Source organism: Podarcis melisellensis (genome assembly GCF_964234715.1).
Source record: "Podarcis melisellensis genome assembly, chromosome: 4".
Taxonomy (NCBI): Eukaryota; Metazoa; Chordata; class Lepidosauria; order Squamata; family Lacertidae; genus Podarcis; species Podarcis melisellensis.
The window spans coordinates 80,056,081-80,079,301 of record NC_138531.1 but is presented as its reverse complement, the minus strand read 5'-3'; the positions used below and the strand labels follow the sequence as shown (position 1 = coordinate 80,079,301).

Here is a 23,221-nt window from a genome sequence, read left to right as displayed (position 1 = left end):
CCCCCTAACCCTAACCCCCAGATGTTGTGCCCGGTGCGGCCGGCCCACCCTGCACCCCCCACGCTATGCCACTGAACTCATTTGCATTTCCAAGCCCTTCAAATTTGGATGGGTAGCATTTAGGACAGGGATGGGGATTCTGTGGCCTCTGGGTGTTGCTGGACTGTGTGTCAATCCATCATTCCCACCTACAATGGTGTAGTAAGTAGTAAACATGCAACTCTTCAGATTATTATTTTTCCTGAGCAGCAGTGGTGATTCCTCACTTGCCAGAGCACCAGAGTAATTGATGGATCCTCCTGGTATTGACAATTGTGAATGAGGTGATAATGAACCTTTCAGGTTTGATTGTGTCAGATTAGCAAAGAGGAAGTGAGAGATGGGGGTGGGGGCAGAACTGAGCAGAGACTTCTTTTCTTAGATGGGATTCCTTCTAAATGCTAGCAGTTTAAATGGTAACACTTTTTAAGGAGACTGTTTGCATTTCTAATTGAAAGCTGAAGTTTGCAGCTGGCTGAACATCCTAAGTAGATCGAAGCAAGCACCACTGAATTCAGCAGAGCTATTCCCAAGAAAACATCCACAAGAGTCCCGCCCTTCTAATCTTAATGAACTGGGTTTTATCTATCCATTGCTGCTATTTTGTGTGTGTGTGTGTGTGTGTGTGTGCGCGCGCGCACAAAATAATGGACTGACACAGCTGCCTTGTATATTTGGACTCTCCTGTTGGCAGGAGATGATGACATGTGACTATGCTGGGGCTGTCATAATAATGAGCACCTGCATTTCAAAATTTACCACTGCCCAGTCAGCATGGTCAATGATAAGAGTGGTAGTCCAATGACATTCAGAGGGCCAGGTTTCCCATCGCACATTTAGAATGACCCAATGCAAAGGGTGGCAGAGCTCTTGGACCTTTTCACAGCTGTGTAAAATATAAGCACGGTGTGACGCAGGAGTAGGCAAAAAGCAGGTTCCCTGCTAGTCAACCTTCCTAGGGTCTCGTGGCTGTAGTAGGGAGGGTTGGAGGCAAAAGTGTGTGCGGCAACCAAGACATATTTTACCTCTGTGCAGTAGGCAAGTTTCTGCAAACATTCACACACCCCTCAGCACCCAGACAAGCAAGAGGCATTATCAGAGTTTAAGCAACACGTTCCAGTCTGGCAAAACATTCAGGGTGCATAGGGCCAGTGAGAGGGTGTGGGCTGAGATTTCCACAGTCCAGACAGAGAACGTGGACAGCCACACTTGACCCTCAGATCTGACACTCTCCACAACTAAAGAACAGAAAAACAAAAGGCCTGATTTTTTCATTCTTTAGAATTCTAGGAAGAATCATATAAAACCTCTCTCTCTCTCTCTCTCTGTTCAAGTATTTCTACGAGTGATGGTGCACAAGCCTTCAGTTTATTACAGAATTCTTAGTGCCCCCCCCCACAGGAAAACAATTATTTCAGGGTTTTCCCTCTAGTTTCTTCCCACATCATGAGTCTTCTGTCTTCTTCCAATCCCTGGAGCTCCCTACATCAATGAACCGAGACTCTACGTTGAGACACATGACTATGAAGTTTATTGATCATGTCTGCGCTGCACAGCCTCCGTGAGGATTCACACAATGCTATGTGAACTCCTGAAGCCTTTCCCAGCATGCACTTGGCTCTGTGTAAATATTGAAAAGCAGCCTCTGGAGGGTATCTATCTTTGGTTCTATGCAGCCATCTTCATGTATTTGGATGGAAATGTCCCAGGGATTATTAGGGAGCATAATATTCTGATAGCAAACTGCCCATGCTGTATTTAATTTATTAAGTGCAAATTGCCTGCCTGGTGCATCCTAAACAAGCCGTGTTGAATTTAGCAGACTATATGTATGGCATTTTTAGAAAGAGAGAAAAACAGTGAGCCTGGCTGTGTCTCCTCAGGTCTGTTAAGTTATATAACAGAATCCTACTACTGCTTTTCTTCATGTCTTGTTTATCCTTGCATATTCTGAGAATATAACGGATCTTTCCAGTTCAGGTAGGCTTAAAGATTTGGGAAACTGAGAGGGGAAGGGCTCATGGGTGTAGCCAAGGGGGGACAGGGAGGGGCAGCTGCCCCCCAATCAATAAAAATACATAGCGATTACGTATGTCCTGTTTTTACATGTTGGAAACTGCCTTGTGAGGACTTGTTTGGGCCTAAAAAAAAAAATATTGAATAAGTAAGCAAGCCTAGGACAGATGTCCGAAAACTATGTTAAGAGTCAAAGTGAAGTATTGTTCTACCATGACTACAGAACGGGTTGGGATCCAAAGACCTGTAAGGAGAAGGCTTCTTCAACATTGGGTCTTCAGATGCTGTTGGACTAGAGATTCCATATTCCTCAGACATTTTAGCCAATGTTTAGGGATGATGGGAGTTGTAATGCAACAACATCCAAGGGCCCAAGGTTGAAGAATACTGTTTATGAAAAGTAGGTTCTAGAGGAGCTATCAGGCTTACACTTGTACAAGCAAATGAGTAGCTTTGCATTTTACTACCCTATCAACATGCAGCGCTCTGTGAAATTTAAGCAGATCTTTGGGGGGGGACACCCCCAAGGGGGATGCAAGTGAAAGGGCACCTTTGGATACAGACTCATAAAACCACATTATGCCGAGTTGGATTTTTGAGGGGTATTTGTCATTAAAGTTTAATCATTTTTGCGTCCTCCAAAGCACGCGAGCATTAAATGTATGACCTCCCACATCTCTCCAATATCTTGCATGAAAGGCAGGAGGGGAAAAAAATCAATTTTCTCTTGAACATTAGGAAGTCAAGTGGTGTTTATATTTAACCTCAGAGCAATAATTAATTAAAATTACCAACAGGGACTTGCAGCCAGAGATTGGGCTGGATTATTTTGAATCAACATGTGAAACTGATTCTCCACCCCCTATGTGCACAAAGAGTGACTTGGCCTCTTTTCTGACCTCATCCCACTGTCATCTCCTTTTCTATCCAAAATGCACAATCCCTCTTGACCTTAGCCCTCATGCATACACAAAAACACACAGAGCCAACGTCAATCTTCCATTTCTTTCTTCGGCTACATTAACACCATACATGTAAAGTGCTGTGATACGACTTTAAACAGTTATGGCTTTCCCCAAAGAATTATGGGAGCTGTAGTTTGTTGAGGGTCGTGAGGAGGCCCCCATTCCCCACACAGAGATTCCATTCTCAGGGTAGTTTAACCATCAATCCCTCTTCACAGGGAACTCTGGGAATAGTAGATCTCTGTGCCCCCCAGAGCTGATCGGCTAAATTTGCATCTATTCGTATACATCAGGATACATACATTTTATGCAAATTTGTGTCATGGGCCTGTGCCACAGAGATTTAAAAATACTCCTGGAGTGAACGTATTTGCATATTCATTTTACCAGTCCTCAATTGCTTTAATTTGTTTTTGTTTTTAATATGCGTTTTGTGTCTTTACATTGTGATTTTAGGTTGTGAGCTGCCCTGAGACCTCTGGGTATAGGACGATATACTACTACTAATAATAACAACAACAACAACAACAATTTGTTCCCAGTGACATTGTCAAACCCAATTGGTTGTTATTTTATTTACTGGTGTCCAGTAAACACAACACGTAAACCCCAGCATTGTGATGTCATCCTGTTCACTTCGTGATTCCTGACTGGGAATGTGAAATTATTCTGAAAGGAGGAAGAAAAATCAGCCAGCTTTTGGCATATGTACGTATGATTGTTTGTGTTGGGAACTGTGGTAAGAAGCAGCAGCTAGTTAACAGAAGCATCAAACAAGATGGGGACAAAGGTGAGCATCCTCGCAATCTAAAAGTCTCTAGTTACAGAAAAATGTTCCCATAGAAATTGTTAGCTTGACCCCCCAAAAATAGAAACTGGTGAAGATTTGGTGCAGAGTATATTCCAGAACTTGCAGGAGACACATTTTAAAATGTTATAGGGAAACTGGCCTATGTCAATCCTAAACAAGCAATACATAGCATTTTAAGAATTCTCATTTTGCTCCAGTCTTAGTCAAATGCTTTTCAGGAAACATAATAATCTGTTTAAATATTGCAGGCGGATGGATTCACCTCCCCTAGTTCTGCCCTAAGGCTAATTATCTGGCATGAACTCCTCTCTAATTTTTCTGACACGATTGTCACACCTCATTCTGACTGATGTGGACACCTTGCATTATGAAAGAATAATGCTTATAGCTGGAGATAGCGAAATGCTATGGTATGGAAGTCACGTGTTAACGTAATGAGAAAGATCAAGAGCTTAGCAGCATATCCAAATCTATTTCATTCTCTCCAACCTGTACAGTTGGAAAGCAGCTTGGTGGTTAGTGTAAGTGACTAGAGAACTTGTCCAGCTGTCTACAAAAGCCAGCTTTGATCTCACCTTCCAAATGACTTTGCATGGTTCTAACTCCTGACCCAGCTATTTTGTGCTTGGTTTGGAATGACATTCCTAATGGAGAATTATCAACATGTACAACACCCTCAAGTACGTGTCATGAATGTTCACGTGTCTCTTTCATTGTGCAAACATAGCAGGAATCCACTGGTCTTCAGGAAGGCTTTTTTGCTACTGTGAAAAAGACACGTGAGATCCTTATTTATTTCTTTTTAAAAATTTTAAACACATATTCCCCACTTCCTCCCCCAACCCCCGCCCCAAGCCAGGTTAGCATATCCATGTCAAACAGTTCTTACGATCAGAAAATTATTCCTGATGTTTAGTCGGAATCTCCTTTATTGTAACTTGAAGCCATTGGTTCGAGTCCTTACCTTGTAGTGAATGCACGGTACATGCAATTTCCTATTACGCCTACGTAGGGAATCTGGTTTGTTTTAAATGCCCCTCACTCTCAGCTGTAGACAAAAGGCTTTTCTGCACAATGCGCCCAGTGTGACCTTATGAGTTTGCTGCTTGATCACTGGTTTTGCCTAAGCGACTCAGGAAGGCTTGACAAAAGAACCTTAATGTTCCATGATGGCTGTGGATATTTCTCTGAATGGGCAGTTCCCCTTTTCGGGGTATGTGTCTGGAATGAGGATTTTGTTGTTGTTGTTTTTGTTTAGTCTGTCTGACTCTTCCTGACCCCATGGACCAGAGCACACCAGGCACACCTGTCTTCCACTGCCTCCCGCAGTTTGGTCAAACTCATGCTGATAGTTTTGAGAACACTGTCCAACCATCTTGTCCTCTGTCGTCCCCTTCTCCTTGTGTCCTCAATCTTTCCCAACATCAGGGTCTTTTCCAGGGAGTCTTCTCTTCTCATGAGGTGGCCAAAGTATTGGAGCCTCAGCTTCAGGATCTGTCCTTCCAGTGAGCACTCAGGGTTGATTTCCTTAAGAATGGATAGGCTCTTGCAGCCCATGGGACTCTCAAGAGTCTCCTCCAGCACCATAATTCAAAAGCATCAATTATTTGGCGATCAGACTTCTTTATGGTCCAGCTCTCACTCCCATACATCACTACTGGGAAAACCATAGCTTGATTTGGCAAGTGTGACAGTTTTTGAAGAGAGGAAGAGAGAGGCAGGGGGCCATGCTGTGACCTTCAGCACCTTGAGGTGAATGGCCTCTTTGGGAATCCCTGAACTGGGGTTTGCTTTATTTCAGATATTTCTCCGTCAGCTTCCCAGATTACAGCCTTCCTACCGAGGTTTACGTTAATACGAATGATACAGTTTCATTAAAAGCAAGCATTAACAAACACACAATGAAAAAAATCGCCAAAAACTGGCCGGTTTAAATAAGTCCAACATAGCAAAATTCAACGAGAACCAACAAACAACCAGTACCTGCCCAGAGAACAATAAAATATTTAGAAGGCAAGGAAAACAGAAACACATTTCATCCTCTCAAAAGGTTTAACTGAAGGATCCAGCTGTTTATCTCTCAGAGCCGAGTCGTCATTATAACTGATCTCAAAGGCAGGTACCATGAGGTACGCTGACAAGCTGTGGAGTTAGGGGAGAGCTGCGAGGGAGCTGCAGGGGGCGCTGCAACAAAGACTTAGAAGGCAAGAGGCACAGGGTGCCACTGAAATTTGAAAGCCCTAAGTCTGCCATTGCATACTGCAAACATTGTCTCAATGCCACGCGGAAAACAAACTGCACACCGAACTGTCCAGAGGGTCTCAAGACAGGACTGGCTTTTGACGCAAGAGTGCCTCCACTGCCATGCTCATAATGAGGTCATCAGCAAACAAAATAGTTTTACCACATGATCTCAGCCAAGCAGAACCTGACGCCATCCACAGGCTCGGAAGCAATCCTGACATCATAATTAAAGAGACCAACCATGGCTCCTCTCTCATTCTGTGTCTCTTCTGCAGAATACAATCTTACAACTACAAAAATTACAGGGATGATGGAACGTCAAGAGTCATTGTACAGGGTGAGTCTTTTAAAAGAGGCCCCATGGTTACAGAGTACACATGTTCCACGGGGCCTATTTAAAAATACTCACCCTGTATATATGCAACTGAGACACAATAAAAAAATTCCTTCCAGTCGCGCCTTAGAGACCAACTAAGTTTGCTATTGGTATGAGCTTTTGTGTGCATGTACACTTCTTCAGATACACTTCTTCTACGGCAGACCAACACAGCTGTATCTGCAACTGAGAGTTACATTTCATGCATCTGCTGAAGGGAACTCTAGTCCATGAACGCTTGTCATGATAAACATTTGTGGCTTTAAGGTGCCACAAGAACGCTGATCATATAGGAGTGGCACTCTTGTCTCCACTTGCGCTCTGCTAGTATAAAGCAAATCTTATCAAATTGCAGTGCAACTTCAGTGTCCCCACATCCAAAGGAGACTTCACCGTGCTGTTTTAAGTGCAAAGAGCATATGGCAGTGTTTGCTGTGAAACTGATGCTTATGCCACCATTCCCACACTTTTGAGAATTCCTGGGCTACTCCTACTTTCTCTCTAGGTGGCACTGCCCAAAGAGGAAGGAAGTAGGAACAACATCTGCCTTCTCTTGCTCGCACACTTCCCAGTTACATTCTCACCCTGGAAGTGGCAGAACTCAGAGGAGGCGCCCCTGCGGAGTTGGAGCTCCAGCAACTTTTTGGCCGGGTGTGTGCCAGACTCCTGGTCATTTTCAACCTCGGCTGCAAGGCAGGCGAAGGGAGTAACAAGAGAGCATCTTAAACCCCCGTCCCCCCACGTCCTGGAGAGTTAACACGCATCTGCTTTACGACCTGTCTACTGTTCGCTGCCCATCCCTTTCCACCAGCTTTCTCCTGTCTGTAGAGCCGGTGAGAAGAAAACGAAGATCTCTCCGGCATTCGCTAGGAAAAGGGGAGGACTTGAGCGCCGCCGGCCTGCAGGCGCATGCGCGCCGGGCGAGAGCAGGGTGCCTATAATAACAGAGAAAGCGAGGGAGTAGCGAAGGGAGCCCCGCGCGCGCACAAGCAGCCAGCCAGTAGCTCCAGGAAACGGAGCCTGGAGTTGTGTGCAGGCGCTGCTGGTGGCGTGCCGAGCAGGGCTGGCTGGATAGAAGCAGAGTTTGTTGCTCGCGTTGGAAAAAGCCAGACCGCCGGAGTTTCCTGCTGGCCTCTCCAAGCAGAGCGCAGAGGAGGCAGAACCAGAGGCAAGGAAGGGAAACTCCTCACTCCAGAACTCCTTCCCGGCTCCACTTATACCCGCGGCGCTGCCCCGAAGTCGGAGTTGACTGCCTGGAAGGCCGGCGCGAGATGCGGACCAGGAGCAACGACTCCTAGGCGAGCGGGACCTCCCTGCCGGGACTTACTTGGGCAGACGGGGGCCAAACGAGGCGCAGCCGCGACGGTGCGCGCGGGTAGAAGGCGAAGCGCCAGGAAGGGGAGTGACGCTCCGCTGTGGCGGCGGCGGCGGCAGTGGCTGGGGTCTCCCTCGGAGGGTCTCCCGCCTGCCCACGGACTCGTCTCGCCGCAGGCGCGCGCCAGGCGCCCCCTCGGACCCTCGCTGTGTTATGGTTGCCGGAGCGCCTGGCTCCGTCCCGCCTACCCGGGGGCATCTCTTCACCCGCCACAGCCCGGGTTCTCCTGCCCTCCCGGCTGCAGAACTAGGCTGTGGGGGTCGCTGCCTCTTCGACGAGCGGCCGGCGGCTCGGCCGGCTCCCTCGTCGCGCTCCTCCCCTCGGCGCCTCGGCTCGGGTTGCTGAGCAGGGAAGGTCCCGCGCGGGATTCCCAGGCGCCTCGCCGACAGTCAACTGTTCGCGCCGCAGTACCCAGAGCAGCAAAGGCGCCACCTCCATTAGCGCCGAATGACTCCGCCGTGGGGCGCCGCTTCCTCCTCTTAGGAGATTGTCCGGGATTCCGTGGGGCTTGACAGACAGGCTGGACTCTTTCTCGAGGGCTGCGCTTGCTGCCCGTCGCCGGCGAAGGGACGGGCTCCGGGAGGCTAGCGCGCTACTTCAGCCGGACTTGAGCCCTTTCTGGGAGCTTGGATATTTCTCTGCGCTCCTTTCTCCTGCCCAGCAACTGCGGGACTTTGTTCCTAGCGCCCCTCACAAGTCGGCTTCTTGAGGGCTCGCCGGCTGCATATCCTATACTGACTTGGCGCGCCCATTTTCAGGCGAGGCGACCCTGGACACGCGGCGCCAATCTCTCACGCGTGGCTGTCCCCCACCTCCCACGGCCACGTGCTTTCCGCACAGCGGGGCTTGTGGCACACACGTGTCTACATAACCACCCGCAGCTGCTGCATTCACACGCGCCCCCCTCCCCGCACACTCACTGAGTGTGCCTCGTTTGTGCCTCGACCCAGGCTGTGAGGAGAGGGGCGCCTGCCTGGTTTCCGAGGCCCGCCTGCGGGCGCCGCCTGCTGCCGCCCCCTCGCGGTGCCATGTGGAGGGGGCGCTGTTCTCTGGGAGGGCGGCCCGGGGCGTCGCTGCTGCTGCTGCTGCTTGTGGGGCTGGCGGCGAGCGCGCGGGCCAGCGGCGAGTATTGCCACGGCTGGCAGGACGGGGCGACTTGGCGCGACGGCTTCCAGTGCCCGGAGCACTTCGACGACGGCGACGCCACCATCTGCTGCGGCACGTGCGCCCTTCGCTACTGCTGCTCCCGCCCGGAGGCCCGCCTGGACCAGGGCGTCTGCGACAACGACCGGCAGCAAGGGGGAGCCGAGCACGGCCGGCCCGACAAGGACATCCCCGACGGCGCAGCAGGTACAAAGCGGAAGAGGGGAGGGACACGGGCAGCTGCCTCCTTGCCTAATGTTGAGTGAACTAGTTTGGTTGGACTTAGTATTGCCTACACTGACAGGCAGTAGCAGCCCCAGGATTTCAGAGTCTCTCCCAGCACGACCTGGAATTGCACTCAGTACCTTCTGCACGCCAAGCAGCTGCCCTGCCACTGAGCTACAGCCCTTCCCATATTTATCATTATTGCATTGCTTTCTTTAAAAAGGAAACGACCCATCTATTCCTAGATCTTAGCCCCCATCTTGTCTCAAGACCCAGAATTATTATTATCCTACACTCAGGGAAGATACACACACAGGACTCATCCACACAGCTGCAAATAAAACGTTTTTAATGTGTTGTAAAGTGCAATATACAAATGTGACACTAGATGGCAACAGTGAGCTATGCAAAATCCATTGTATTTTTTGAAACTTTTTTTAAAAAGCATTTTCACAGTGTTTTTAATATGTACATAGATTCTACCACAGACTCTGAGAACAAGGTACTCTTCTGCTGTGCTTATTAATACCGCAGACAATTGATTTCTACCCACCCACCTCTCACCTGCCCACTTAACACAAAGAAGTTTCTTTAGCAAGTCTATCAATGCAGCACTTGACTAGTCTCTCGGGGTTTACCCATGTGGCATGCATAAGGCATGGCATGTGCCACTTGTGAATGTTGTTCTTGTGGGGTGGAAAGAACTTTTAAAAAAAATATTGTGGACTATGCAAGTTGCAACCTATTTAGGATTTCTGTTCAAAATGGTAATTCTCAAGCTGCTTCAGGGCCAGGTTCATGCATGACACTAAAGACATGTACTTGAGCCTTTCTCACGTGCTGTTTAGGTGCAGAGGAATGTTGTTGATGCAGGGCTGAAAGACATTTTTAAATCTTACGACGTCCTTTCTGGGCTTTGTAGGTAGGTACCTTCTACCCTGCCTTTTCCCTCAAACTCATCCTTCCCTTTGCCCACTATCAAGTTTAGCAGTGCCAGAGTGTTAATTGCAATATGGGGGCCATCGGGTAGCGGCCACTCAAAAAGTGCCCCTGGCCCTGTTTATATACCAACAGAAGTCAATGTTACCTTGGTGCTTTCATTAATGATTGGTGTTGTTTTTCTCGAGACGATGAAGCATGTGAAGCAGCAACCTCCCCTTCCCTTTCTCAGTTCCCACAGTTGGAAAACCTTCCATTCCTCAGGGCTTTGGGGGGGGGGAGAGAAATAAACAAATAGGTGGATCTTTTCCATGCTGATACACTGAGGAAGTAATAGCCAGTTTATTTTCCTTGAAGTGGGAAGTTGGTTAGTTATTGCAAATTGCTCCTTTTGTGCATAGGTGCCAACTCCCTGGGGTGCCTGAGCACCCACAAAATTCCCCATGAAGGGGCCAGGCACCCACAAATTTCACTACTAGGGTCATGAACGCTGCATGACACCCATGGCCCCATGCACCTGTGGTTGCAGGGCCAAGCTGGCATTCCTGCTTGTGTGCATGAATATTAAGAACAGGCATAGGCAAACTCGGCCCTCCAGATGTTTTTGAGACTACAGTTCCCATCATCCCTGACCACTGGTCCTGTTAGCTAGGGATGATGGGAGTTGTAGTCCCAAAACAGCTGGAGGGCCAAGTTTGGCCATCACTGACTTAACTCAACTGGCCTTACCTCTGAGTGGACACATGTAGGACTGTAAGCCTTACTGCTTTCAGAGGGAAAGAGAAGCACAAAGCTAAACGCACTCTGCTGAACTCTCCTACTGAAATAAATGGGATTTAAAACTTTGGCCAGATCACATTTTCATTTTATTTACTCATGATGTAATTATTTTAATGAGCTATGACAGCCCACTAAGAATTTCAAAATAAGTTCAAAAATTCTGGAGCTGAGCACTGCAGTCCACCTTCTTACGAAGCCATTATAACTTTAATGACTTTAAACTAAAGTGTATACAGTGCTGCCAAAGTATTTTTGAGAACATAGATGAGGTGACAAACACCCTGCTAATAAGCACAGTGGTTATAAAACAGGCTAGAGTTGCGTGCAGCTAAGCTGTTGACTTCAGTGAGCCCAAGAGTACTTCCTTGCTGGGTAGTGACCAATACCTCAACTCAAGTTCCACTGAAATCAGTAGGTCTTACGCGATGCGCATAGGATTTTTATGAAGCACTGTTCATCAAAACGTAATAACACTTAAGTTTCCAGTCTCTGAGTAATGAGGCTTTTTTCTTAATGCTCATCTTCAAAAAAAATCATAATGCAAGTAATAATAAAAACTGTAGGTGGCAAACATCGCCTTAGAAGAGTCATCTCCATCTTTCTTTTATTGCATGCACAACTGGGAGCTTGACTTCTAAGAAGAGGCTTGTTGTGTCCTGAGTGTGTCATCTGAAATGAAAGGGTTGGGTCCAGGGATGCTCTCAGTGGAGTTCTGCTCTTGCTGAAGGAAGGGGGCAGTGTGTGGTCTTTGCGATGTCCTCCTTCCCTTGCTATTCCTGGAAAGCTGTTGTGGGAGAGCTTCCCCAGAGCAGCATAAAGAGGTTGCATAGGGGGTGATTGACAGGTGGGTGCAGGAATAAGCAGGGAGTCTCCACTGGACCTCAGTGTGTTCCATGAATGGAGCTCTTCCATTTGTGAAATGGCCCATCTAGACCCTAACCATAGAAATTATGCAGCTTCCTTCTGAACTGATTTTTATTATTTTTTAAATTTGCATTCAAATTTAATAAATTACAGTAACTCGCTAATCATGTAAAACTGATATGACTGACTTAAGATTTCTTTAACTGGGCAACAGAGTACCTTAGCCTCACAACAGTTCTTTTGCTATATCATAAGCAAATAGAGGGGAAATATTAACCTTGTGGCTAAGTGCGAATTTCAACCTGGGTCTTCCTGCTACCAGCTTGACTCACTGCCCCACCCACAACAGCCTAAATTCGGGAAGGAACGTTATTGAATTGGGATCTGTACAGGACACAGCTCATCCAATAAGGCATGCAAATCACCTTTTGGATGATCCTGTGCAAAGCAGTTCCAAATGCTCAGTTCAGGTTGCACAGTTTGGATGAGCCTTCCCATCCATGTTGTGATGCAGGTAGTCATAGTAGTAGCAGTGATTATTATCTCAACTATAGCAATGACAACTTCGTTCAGTGGGAAGAGCCAAGTTATGGAAAACAGCCAGGATCTGAAGCAGGTTTACCTGTGAGTCAATCAGGAAGCAGGCCCTCGTAAGACTGGGGTAGCCAACGTGGTACCCTCCCAACGTTTTCAACTGCTGCTCTCATCATCCGTGAACATTGATCGTGCTGGCTGAGGATGATATCCAACTACAGTGGTACCTTGGGTTACATACGCTTCAGGTTACAGACTCCGCTAACCCAGAAATAGTACCTCGGGTTAAGAACTTTGCTTCAGGATGAGAACAGAAATTGTGCCACGGCGGCAGCAGGAGGCCCCATTAGCTAAAGTGATGCTTCAGGTTAAGAACAGTTTCAGGTTAAGAACGGACCTCCGGAACAAATTAAGTACTTAACCCGAGGTACCACTGTACATATGGAGGACTCCATTTTGGTTTTCCCTGGGCTAAGAGATAGCCGTATTTCCTGAGGCTGCTTACTGAGCTTTATGGCACAGGTGGAATTTGAACCAAGACTTCCCAATTCAGTCTCTTAGCCACTGTGTTAAGGTGAAGGGAATGCACATCTCCAGCTACTCTCAGAGCAGCAATGAACAGTCACCGTACTAGTTTGTAACCATATACAGTGGTACCTCGGGTTACATACATTTCAGGTTACATACGCTTTAGGTTACAGATTCCGCTAACCCAGAAATAGTGCTTCAGGTTAAGAACTTTGCTTCAGGGTGAGAACAGAAATCGTGCTCCGATAGTGCAGCAGCAGCAGGAGGCCCCATCAGCTAAAGTGGTGCTTCAGGTTAAGAACAGTTTCAGGTTAAGTACGGACCTCCGGAGCGAATTAAGTAGGTAATCCGAGATCCACTGTAGATTGTTCTTATCTTGTTGTTCAGGGGGAAGAGAATAAAATGATTCTGAAACAGAAGAGATTGTATACAAGCTGATATACAATATGATACAAGCTGTTCCTCTTTGTGTAGCTGCTGAAATAGAGGAAAGTGGGGAATAGGCAGGCATCAGTGGCTTGAGTGCACAGCTGCAATGTTACTTTGCCATTCATTCATGCTTTACAAATGTCAGAATTCTGAGTTTCCCTTTTATTCCTGTTTTGATAGGATATGGTGCGTTAGCCTCAGTATTCTAGGTGGCAGCATTACCCAGAATATCTCAAGATGAGTTGTATTTCAGACCTGACATCCTAGCATGCCTTGATTTTTGTCTCCCAATTTAAACAAAAAAATCCCAGCAAAGACAAGTTGTTCTGGGGGAGGGAACCGCCCCCCCCCAAGCAACGTGACACTTCATTTCGCCTCCAAACCCTACCTGTTGCTGTGTGAATAAACAGAGCGCCACTTCCTAATCATGTATTTATGTGATTGGATTTCAAAAGGTAAACTTCAGCTCTCTTTGGGAAAGCCCTGGTTGCTTTCCAGCGCTTCCCCTGCTGTTCATGAATCCTAAACACATCAGAACTAGCCTGAAGTTATGTTATAATTAGAGCTGGTTTACTCCCGGAAAGTGTGCTTGTTGCAGCGAGAGCATTAATTTCAATAAGGTTTGTAACAGGGTGCCTGTTCCCCATTGAAATTAATGGAGAGATTGCACAACAGCAGAGCTTCAGGGTTTACTTACAAAAAGAACAGCAACACTTCACTATAAACCACCTTTCTCTAGTAGTTCATTGCTGTATTGAGCCAGCTTTATAGACTTTGCAGCAGTGCTGTCGTGTACATATCTCTTCAGATGTGAGTCTCACTGAGTTTGCCTGTTTACTCCCAGGTAATTGTGCACAAGATTGATGCCTTCATGTTAAAAGAGATGTGGTTTTTCTCCTCTCATATCTTGCAATGCAGGTACGCAGGTGGCGCTGTAGGTTAAACCACAGAGCCTAGGACTTGCCGATCAGAAGGTCGGTGGTTCGAATCCCCGCGACGGGGTGAGCTCCCGTTGCTCAGTTCCTGCTCCTGCCAACCTAGCAGTTCGAAAGCATGTGCAAGTACATAAATAGGTACCACTCAGGCGGGAAGGTAAACAGCGTTTCCATGCACTGCTCTGGTTTGCCAGAAGCGGCTTAGTCATGCTGGCCACATGACCCGGAAGCTGTACGCCGGCTCCCTCGGCCAATAAAGCGAGATGAACGCCGCAACCCCAGAGTCGGTCACAACTGGACCTAATGGTCAGGGGTCCCTTTACCTTTATCTTGTAATGCAGGGACCATAAGAAAGCAACAAGGCAATTTAGTGTGAACTAGAGAAGAGCTGAAATCCGTTAGTGGACTTTTTTCCTTACTAAATATCTGTGTCCCACTTTTACTCACCCATCCCCATGGTGTCTGCTATTCCACTCCCGTTCAAGCCCCTTGAACAATGCCCCACTCAGCGGAGGAAGCAGCCCATTGTTGGCCAGCTTTCCAGCAAAATTGCTTCTGCTGCTGCTCGTAGTTGTCACAAATGAAAACTTTTAAGATGGCTTTAAGCTCCTGCCATGGCCAACTGCAGAGTCCCACTCCCCTCCAAAAGTTGTGGCATTTCAGTGAAATGCCGTTTCTCCAGTTTCCCTGGAGTTTCACAGGTAGGGTGAATAATTTCAAGAGGCCACTTGCACACAGGTATAATGAGAACCAGGCAGAGGGCCTTCTCGGTAGTGGCACCTGCCCTGTGGAATGCCCTCCCATCAGATGTCAAGGAAATAAACAACTATCTGGCTTTTAGAAGACATCTGAAGGCTTAGATTTAGAGATGTTTGATGTTTTATTGTATTTTTAATATTCTGTTGGGAGCCGCCCAGAGTGGCTGGGGTATACATAAATTTATTATTATTAATAATAATATTACTACTACTACTACTACTACAGTGGTACCTCCAGTTAGGAACTTAATTCGTTCTGGAGGTCTGTTCTTAACTCGAAACTGTTCTTAACATGAGACGCACTTTCGCTAATGCCGCCTCCTGCTGCTGCTGCGCTTCCGGCGCGTGACTTCTGCTTGTATCCTGGGGCAAAGTTCACAACCGGGAGCATCTACTTCCGGGTTAGCGGAGCTCATAACCCGAAGTGTTCGCAAGTATGTAACAGGAGGTACTACTACTACTACTACTATTACTACTACAAGGGCAGAACTGGGTGTTACCCAAAATATGGTGGTGCCACCAAAAATGGCATGCTTGGGTTGAGTCACCTCTCCTCTCTAGTAATGGAAGCCGGATGACATGATCTTGGCATGCAGTGTGTTTCTCACAGTGGCTGTCAAATACGTGGAATGACCGTGGGGGGAAAAGCACAACAGGATTATACCATATGCTCGATACTTCTTCCCTTCTCCATGTTGCCCTCGCAACAACCCTGTGAGGTAGGTTAGGCTGAGAGAGGGTGACTTGCCCAAGTTCGCCCAGTCAGCTGCACGGCTGAGCGGGGATTTGAACCTTGGCCTCCTGGGTCCTAGTCTAACACCCTAACCATTATGCTACGCTGGCTGTGACTAAAGAACGAAGGAAAAACAGCTACTACCCTCTCCGCTTACTATTCGCTTTCAATAAACAACTTGCTTGCCTCTTTGTTTCCTTAAAAGAGTTTTTCTTTTCTGTTGGCAGTGCCTATCTACGTGCCCTTCCTTATCGTGGGCTCTGTTTTCGTGGCGTTCATCATCTTGGGGTCCCTCGTAGCAGCTTGCTGCTGCCGCTGCCTGCGCCCCAAGCAAGAGCCCCAGCAGAGCCGGCCTCCTGGAGGCAACCGGATAATGGAGACTATTCCCATGATCCCAAGTGCCAGCACCTCCCGCGGATCCTCGTCACGTCAATCAAGCACCGCTGCCAGCTCCAGCTCCAGTGCCAACTCAGGTGCCAGGCCTCCCCCTACCAGGTCGCAAACCAACTGCTGTTTACCAGAAGGGACCATGAATAATGTATACGTCAACATGCCTACTAATTTCTCAGTACTGAACTGCCAGCAGGCTACGCAGATAGTGCCTCACCAAGGCCAGTATTTGCACCCACAGTATGTGGGTTACGCTGTACCGCACGACTCTATGCCCATGGCCCCTGTGCCCACTTTCCTTGACGGCCTGCAAAGTGGATACAGGCCAATTCAGTCTCCTTATCCCCACAGCAATAGCGAACAGAAGATGTACCCAGCAGTGACTGTGTAGCGCAAAGGAGGGAAGAAACAACAACAGACACCCGAGCAAAAAAAGAAACAAAATAAAAATATTGCCGCAACAGACTGTGAGCAGAGGAAAGGAAGGCTTTTGGAAAGAAGCTTGCCGAACTTCATTTGTAAATAATTTTGGAAGGCTCATGCATGTCGGGACAGTATTTATAGACGGTTTTCTTTTCGTTCAGTTCAGTTGCCAAAAGAACTGTATGAGGATACCTTTGATTTAACATTTCCAGATAATGCTTCCATTCCAGTGCATGATTTACAGGGGCAAAGGATTATGCTGAAGAGGCAACTACATTTCGGTTAGACAAGTGTGTGTGTGTGAGTGTGAGTGATTAAATGCCTGAGCCACTAAGTGCCCTTGAAGGTGCTACACAGTCGATGGTATTTACCTAGTGAATAGAAAACCAGCTTGTTACATGGTATGAAATAATTGTTTTAGAAGTGTCTTTCCCCCAGAGTTTTAACTACCCTTCGTATTGCTGTTCCGACAATCACACTGACGACAGAAGGATGAACAGTGCAATCCTGGTTAGTTACATAGTCCTAGAAGTTTGACTTGAAATTACAGGGAGGGACCATAGCTCAGTGGTAGGGCGCATGCTTGGCATGCAGAAGGTCCCGTGTTTAAACCCTCACATATCCAATTGTTCTTGTTTTTTTTTAAAAAAAGCGGGGATAGTTGTCCTGAGGTCCCCCAGTTGTTTCTAGACTCCCAACTCCCATCAGCATGGCCAGTGGTCAGGGATTATGGGAGTTGCAGTCCAGCAACATCTGGAGAGCCTCCCCATCCCTATTAAAGGACCAGGCAGCAGATGAAGGAAGGACCCTCTACCTGATAGCCTGCAATCAGGGTAGGCAGCACTGGGCTAGGTGGACAAACAGCTGTGACTTCATATAAGACGGCTTTCTGTGTTCCTAGTATCTTACCTACACCCTTTGCCATATCACACACTGCTTTTGAAAGCCTGCTTTTGCATCGTGAAACAGTTGGCCATGTGGTATTGGTAAGGGAGCTGTTTGAGAAGCTCAAGCCCAGAAGCCATTCAGGTGTGTGGATGTAGCTACATACTTCTTTGGATCTTGGTGATGCTCAGGAGCCGAGCATTTTGCAGACGTGTGGCTTACCTCAGCGATTTTCAAAGCAGAAGTGAATGTGAAGGGTTCGCTTTTATTCCAGCTGAAGTACCCACAATAGCCTCAGTACCCGTTTTCTTTGCGCATGCCAACAAAAGTGTAGCTGCATTTGTTTGCAAACGCCACTTGCAGTGCTCAAAAAACGCCTTTGGAATTTGGGCATTGGTGGCGTGAGATTTAAGTGGGTTGCAGCCAAGACGTTTTTCCCAGCATGGCTCCTTGTCTCTATTTCTAGTTCAATGGACAGATCCTGGTGCCTTGGACCACATGGAAATGGGATTCGTATCTGACGCAGATAGAAGTGGTCAGCCCAAACAACAGAGCAGGGAAAGACTTGCAGAGGTAGAAAAGGTGTCTCCCTGGAAAACCTCTTTTTGTCAAAGTACAGAGAATTCCCCGGTTGCACGGGGGTTGCTCTCTGGGTCATTGCATGCTTGCACGAAATCGTGCACAATTGGAGCACCCATTGAAAAAGCCTGCAAACACCCTGTGCTCCCCCCGCCCCTTTCCACCCACCCCTTTTTGTGACGTTTTTGAATCCCTTCCTGGTTCAGCGCAATGCGTGTGCATGTAGTCATGCACATATCAGACGCACCTAACCACCAGTTGCTGCCTGTAAAAGTATTAGAAGCGTGACGTCACCACACATTTCCGTTGTGTACATATTCATTCATTAGCGAAATAATTCCGTATGATGTAAAGGTCTTTGGGCGACTCAAGGGATGATATTGCACTAAACCGGGTTGATTTAATCTGTATCAGCAGCTAAGTTTCTGGCAGTCATTATAAAAGAAGCAGAAGGTCTGTGTTAATTGTTAATGTATTTCGTGCTTCAGAAATCCAGGATTTGCTTTCTCGTTAAAAAACCACCAAAAAACCCACACCACTATGTAGCAATATAATTCATTATATTGTCTGCTGAAGTTTGACACTTACATATTGACACTGTGCCAAGGTTTTGTCCCTCCTGCCTCACCCCTGATGCTCTGTGCACAAGAGAAAAATTCAGGAGAAAGAGATGCTCTTGAACAATGAAAGAGAAGTGCATGGGCACATTGCACCAGCATAGTCTGCTCCAGGGAACTGAACTAAATGGAATTTACCCCATGCAGCTCTTTCATGTGTGCATAAGTGCTTTTGCACCCATAAGAATTAATTGAATTAATTGTTTCTGCTGCTTGTTGTCCTCAGAGTGCTACAAGGTCTAGATCAGAGGCTCCCAAATGTTGGTTTGTGGTCTATAAACTTCATTCATGTGGTTGCAAGGATATCCATGCTCACTCGTGCACTTGATTTTTATTTTTATTTTGATGGTGAAGACTTGGTCCTTTTTGGCCATTGCCAGTTTTATTGAACAGGCAAAGAATCCTAGGACCTGTGATTTTCACAATAAGGTGCTGATTGCAGTCAGCTAATATTTCCCTAGCTATTAAATAGGACTTACGTGTGTGCTTTGATTTTTAGAGCAAAGTGAAGTTTACCGATCTGCCAAGACCTGCAGCAATTTTCAAATGGTGGTTTTGAGAACCACTGGTATAGAACACTTGTCCAATAGGTACCTTTGCAACTACCTTACCCTGCTTATCATGTTTGTTTAGTAAAGTCTAGCTCTCAGTTTGAGAAGTGCTGCCGGGAATTTCTTGCAGAGCAATGGATGCCCTTGATATGCCGTTTGCTTGAAAAGAAACAGAAGTTGCTGAGCAGTTTCCTGGATTGGGCCCACTGTTTCACTTCTGGAAGATGGGCTCAGAGTCTGATGTTGGCTTTTTCCATTTGTGAAAAAAAAAAAAGTTTACACTCTTGTGCACAATTGCCCGGGAGCAAGTCCTACTGAACTCAGTAGGACTTACTTCTGAGTAGAAATGAATAGGATCACACCCTTCTGTTTCCCAGAATTCATTGTATTCATTGCACATGCCATGTTACTTATATGAAAATCAGGTGAATCTGTTTGTTTACTTGTTGTTTTTTAAAAATGAATAAGTTAAATCAAAAGTATGTAGAAATTAATTTACATTGAACAGGGGAAATGCTTTTGAGTTGTAATAAAAAAAAGTTTGTGACATGTGGTGTTTTATATGTCATGTATAATAATGTAAAACCAATGTTAATGTTTGGTATAATTTTTTAAATTTCTTAAAGGGCACTTGAGTAAGTGATTCTTACAAGTGAAGAAAAAAAAGATCTTTTGTTTCATATTAAATATTTTATGGTGTGATTTTTCTCTCTATTTGAGTTTGTTACTCATTTCTCATTTGCTTTAGGGCTATCTACCGTTTGAGATGTAGATAAGACAGGATCCAGCCAAATGTATAAATCCCATTGGTTTTAATGGGGAGAGACTTCAGTGCAGTCCTGTTAAAACAATCAACTCAAAATGAAGTCCTGTTGAGTTCAGTGGGGCTTACCTCAGGTATGTGGATATAGGATTGCAGGCTCAGTTTTCCACTGAAATTGAATTCTTAAAATTTGCATGTATATGTTAAATGATGGGGAACCTTTGGCCTTCCAGACTTGTTGGACTTCAAGTCCCATCAGCCTCAGCCAGCATGGGCTGGATCTAGACGCATCAAAGAAGCGTTTCAGTTAAATGTGTTGCAAACTTTGAGAAATTGGGTTAGCAAAAACGGAACTCCACAGCTCTATCTGGTGTCACAGTGTTAGAATAAGGTTACCAGACATCCCCGTTTCCTGGGGACAGTCTCCGGATTTACAAATCAGTCTCCTGACAAAATCCATCTATTTAGTAGGAAGTTGAAAAGTGTCCCCGGATTAATTGAAAAAAGATCTGGTAACCTTATGTTAGAGCGTATAAAACAATGCATACAAAGTGTTTCTTCTTTGCCAATGTATCCGAGTCCATGGCCAGTGGTCAGGAATGATGAGCTACAACTTCAGTTAAAAGTTTAGGATGATGATAATTTGAGTTGTTGATACCTAATAGAAGTAGCCCAAGAGGTCCCTTGCTTTGTCTCTAGGTGTGGTGGTGGTGGCGGTGGCAGACATGAGCTTTGATGATTTAAAACTAGATGAGACATTCATAGAGAAGGGGCTGGGGAGCATTAAGCTCAGGGGCAGTTTGGAGATGTGGCCCTCCAGACCTCTCTGTTTGGACCTCAGAACTCTCCAGGCCACATTCCCCGTTCATTGGCCCTACTGCACACCCTCAATCGATTTTGAGTGCATGGAATGATCTGTGAGGTGTGATGATGCCTCTTGCTTGCCTGTGTGTGTAAAAATCCCTGAAATACAGCCTACTGTACAAAGGTCAGAATCACATTCATTGCTCCACCCACTTTTTGCTTCCGGCTCCACCCACCGCTTGCATTTAGGGCTCCCCTCCAGGTTACCCACAACTTGTCCTCCGGGGTTTAGCCTGCCTGCTCCACTGCTTTCTGTTGCTTTCTCCCTCCCCTCCCCCCCCCAACTTTGCCCTCCTGCTCTGCCCACTTTCCAAGCATTATGCCACCCTGGTCTCTTCTCCAAGTTCACCAGACAATAAGGGATAAGGGTCATTAAAAAATTATAACACCTGGATCCAGAAGCTCTCTGCACAAATGAATATGTTGAGTGCAACCGGAGCTTGTAAAATGGCAGTTCTTGTGTAGAGCACAAGGCTGAACGGTTTTTAACGAGGAGAAAAGAGATGGTAGTAACCAGCTGATCTCAGCCCTGGCAAGTCCATTGCAGGCTCTGATGCCACATCTGTTTCCCATTGTGGTGCCGTTGCTTCTGGGGGTGGTTTGAAGTGCCCCATAAGCTGTGGGTGCCCAGACCTAATCCCCTGGCCAGAGGCCCATTACTTCCATGCTGCATGGAAGAGGCTGTTTCTGCAGGTGTGGCCTTTTCACCCCTCCAAGTTAAGCTTTACCTGCCGCAACTGGCATTTCTTTTTACCCAAGCAAAAGGCACAGGTGCTATACTTTGCCTTGGGTCTATCCGTGGCTGTCTGCCATGGTATCTAAGAGGACCCCACATCCCCAGCGGCGGGGCACCTGCTTTGCATGCAGAAGGTCCCAGGTGCAACCCTGACATCGCCAGGTCAGGCTGGGTGTGTCCCCTGCCTGAAAACCTGGGGAGCTGCTGCCAGTCACTGCAGGTAGTACTAAGCTAGATGGACCAATGGGCTGACTATAAGGCAGCTTCCCATGTTCCTTTACCTCTGATTCCCTAATGCTGGGAATAAACAATAGGGTACAATTTTCAGGGCCATTTCTTGCTTGTGAGATGCAACATGCTTAAAGCCATGAGAGAGAATCAGGAGTTCAGTCAATAAAATGTTGAACTGAAAGTGTTTTTCTTCACTTAAACCACATTCTTCAGTGAGCACCAATGTATGAGGCTGTTTGGGAAAGGGCAGCGATTTCAATGCATACCCATTTTGCTCATTTCCCCAAAACACTCTCACAGAATCTGGGCTGCGCCCATTATTATTATACAGCTACTTGGTGATTTGCAACACATTTTACGGCAGTTCATGGCGGAGTTTCTCCCGGACTCCTTGAGAACAAGGCATTGTGGCCTTGGAAGCCGTACATCTTCAGTAATAAATTTCAGAAACCCTATACAAAGCGAGGAACAAAACGCAGCTTTTGGGGTATGAGGTTTCTTTTGAAAAGGAAGTGCTTTCACTCGGAGCCCTGCTCACCAAGGTATTCAAGCGTGCGTTTTAACTTGAAGCGTGCAATTAAGCCCTGATTACAGTGGCGCTAGTCTCCTTGCTGAATTAATGTCTAAACTGTTTCTCATGGAAAGCTGCTGTGCTGCAGCTCCCCACTGCATCCAGATCATTTATGGTCGTTCACATTACAGCCTGCACCTGGCAGTATCACATGAAGGACCCAAATCCTGCTCCCATTGAAGTCTTGTGGGCATGTTGCCACTGGCTGCAACTAGAGCCGGAGCACGTACAGTTTTTCCTCTCAGCGGGGAAAAAGGTGGTATAAAATGATATCGTTTGCTGAATAGCTTGCCAGACTCTTTAAAATTTGTATTCCTAAATTCGAGGCATTTTGAGGGGCCCAGGAAAGGTGCAAGGAAGAAGGCAGGGAGGGCGAAGCTTCCCTTAGTACTAATTTCCACAGTAACGAGTCGAGATAATTGCTTTAGCAAGCTCAAGGAAAATGTATGTTTCCATTAAAGAGGGGACGCCTTGCACATTCACGCGCTGCGTTTTTCTCACGAGGATTGCAGCAAACCATAATAGGGTAACCTAGGCTGCTGTAAACTTTGATTTAATGTCAGCGGCCACAGATGGAGAGTGTTCTCTTCCCGGTGTGTAGACAATACATTTTGATTGGGGGTTGGTGGTGGTGCGAGGCTCACACAGAGAATGGGAGTCATTGTGTGCCCTTGCTTGTGTGAATCCGCCCAATGAGCCAGTTCAGTGTATAAGCCAACCTCTATATTACCCTGGTACAGACTCTACCCATGGTTGCATGCCTGGGAATATTTAGATATGTTGCACTTTCAAGCTATCATGGGAATACAGTTGCCATGTTATCTTGTGCAGATATTACCTAGTTAACATACCAGGTGAGCTGATCCTGGGCATCAGAAAGAAGAGAAAGGTCAGATTTGGTGGATCTCTGCCTCTCC

General features: G+C 46.6%; 1 protein-coding gene across 1 annotated transcript; it reads left to right on the top strand.

The window, feature by feature from the left end:
- The first annotated feature begins 8,852 nt into the window (after positions 1–8,852).
- SHISA2 (shisa family member 2) lies at positions 8,853–19,841 on the top strand. Its single transcript, XM_081909446.1, has 2 exons — positions 8,853–9,176; positions 15,922–19,841. Exons 1-2 carry the CDS (start codon positions 8,855–8,857, stop codon positions 16,473–16,475), a joined length of 876 nt encoding a protein of 291 aa, XP_081765572.1. The 5' UTR covers positions 8,853–8,854; the 3' UTR covers positions 16,476–19,841.
- Positions 19,842–23,221: the final 3,380 nt, after the last annotated feature.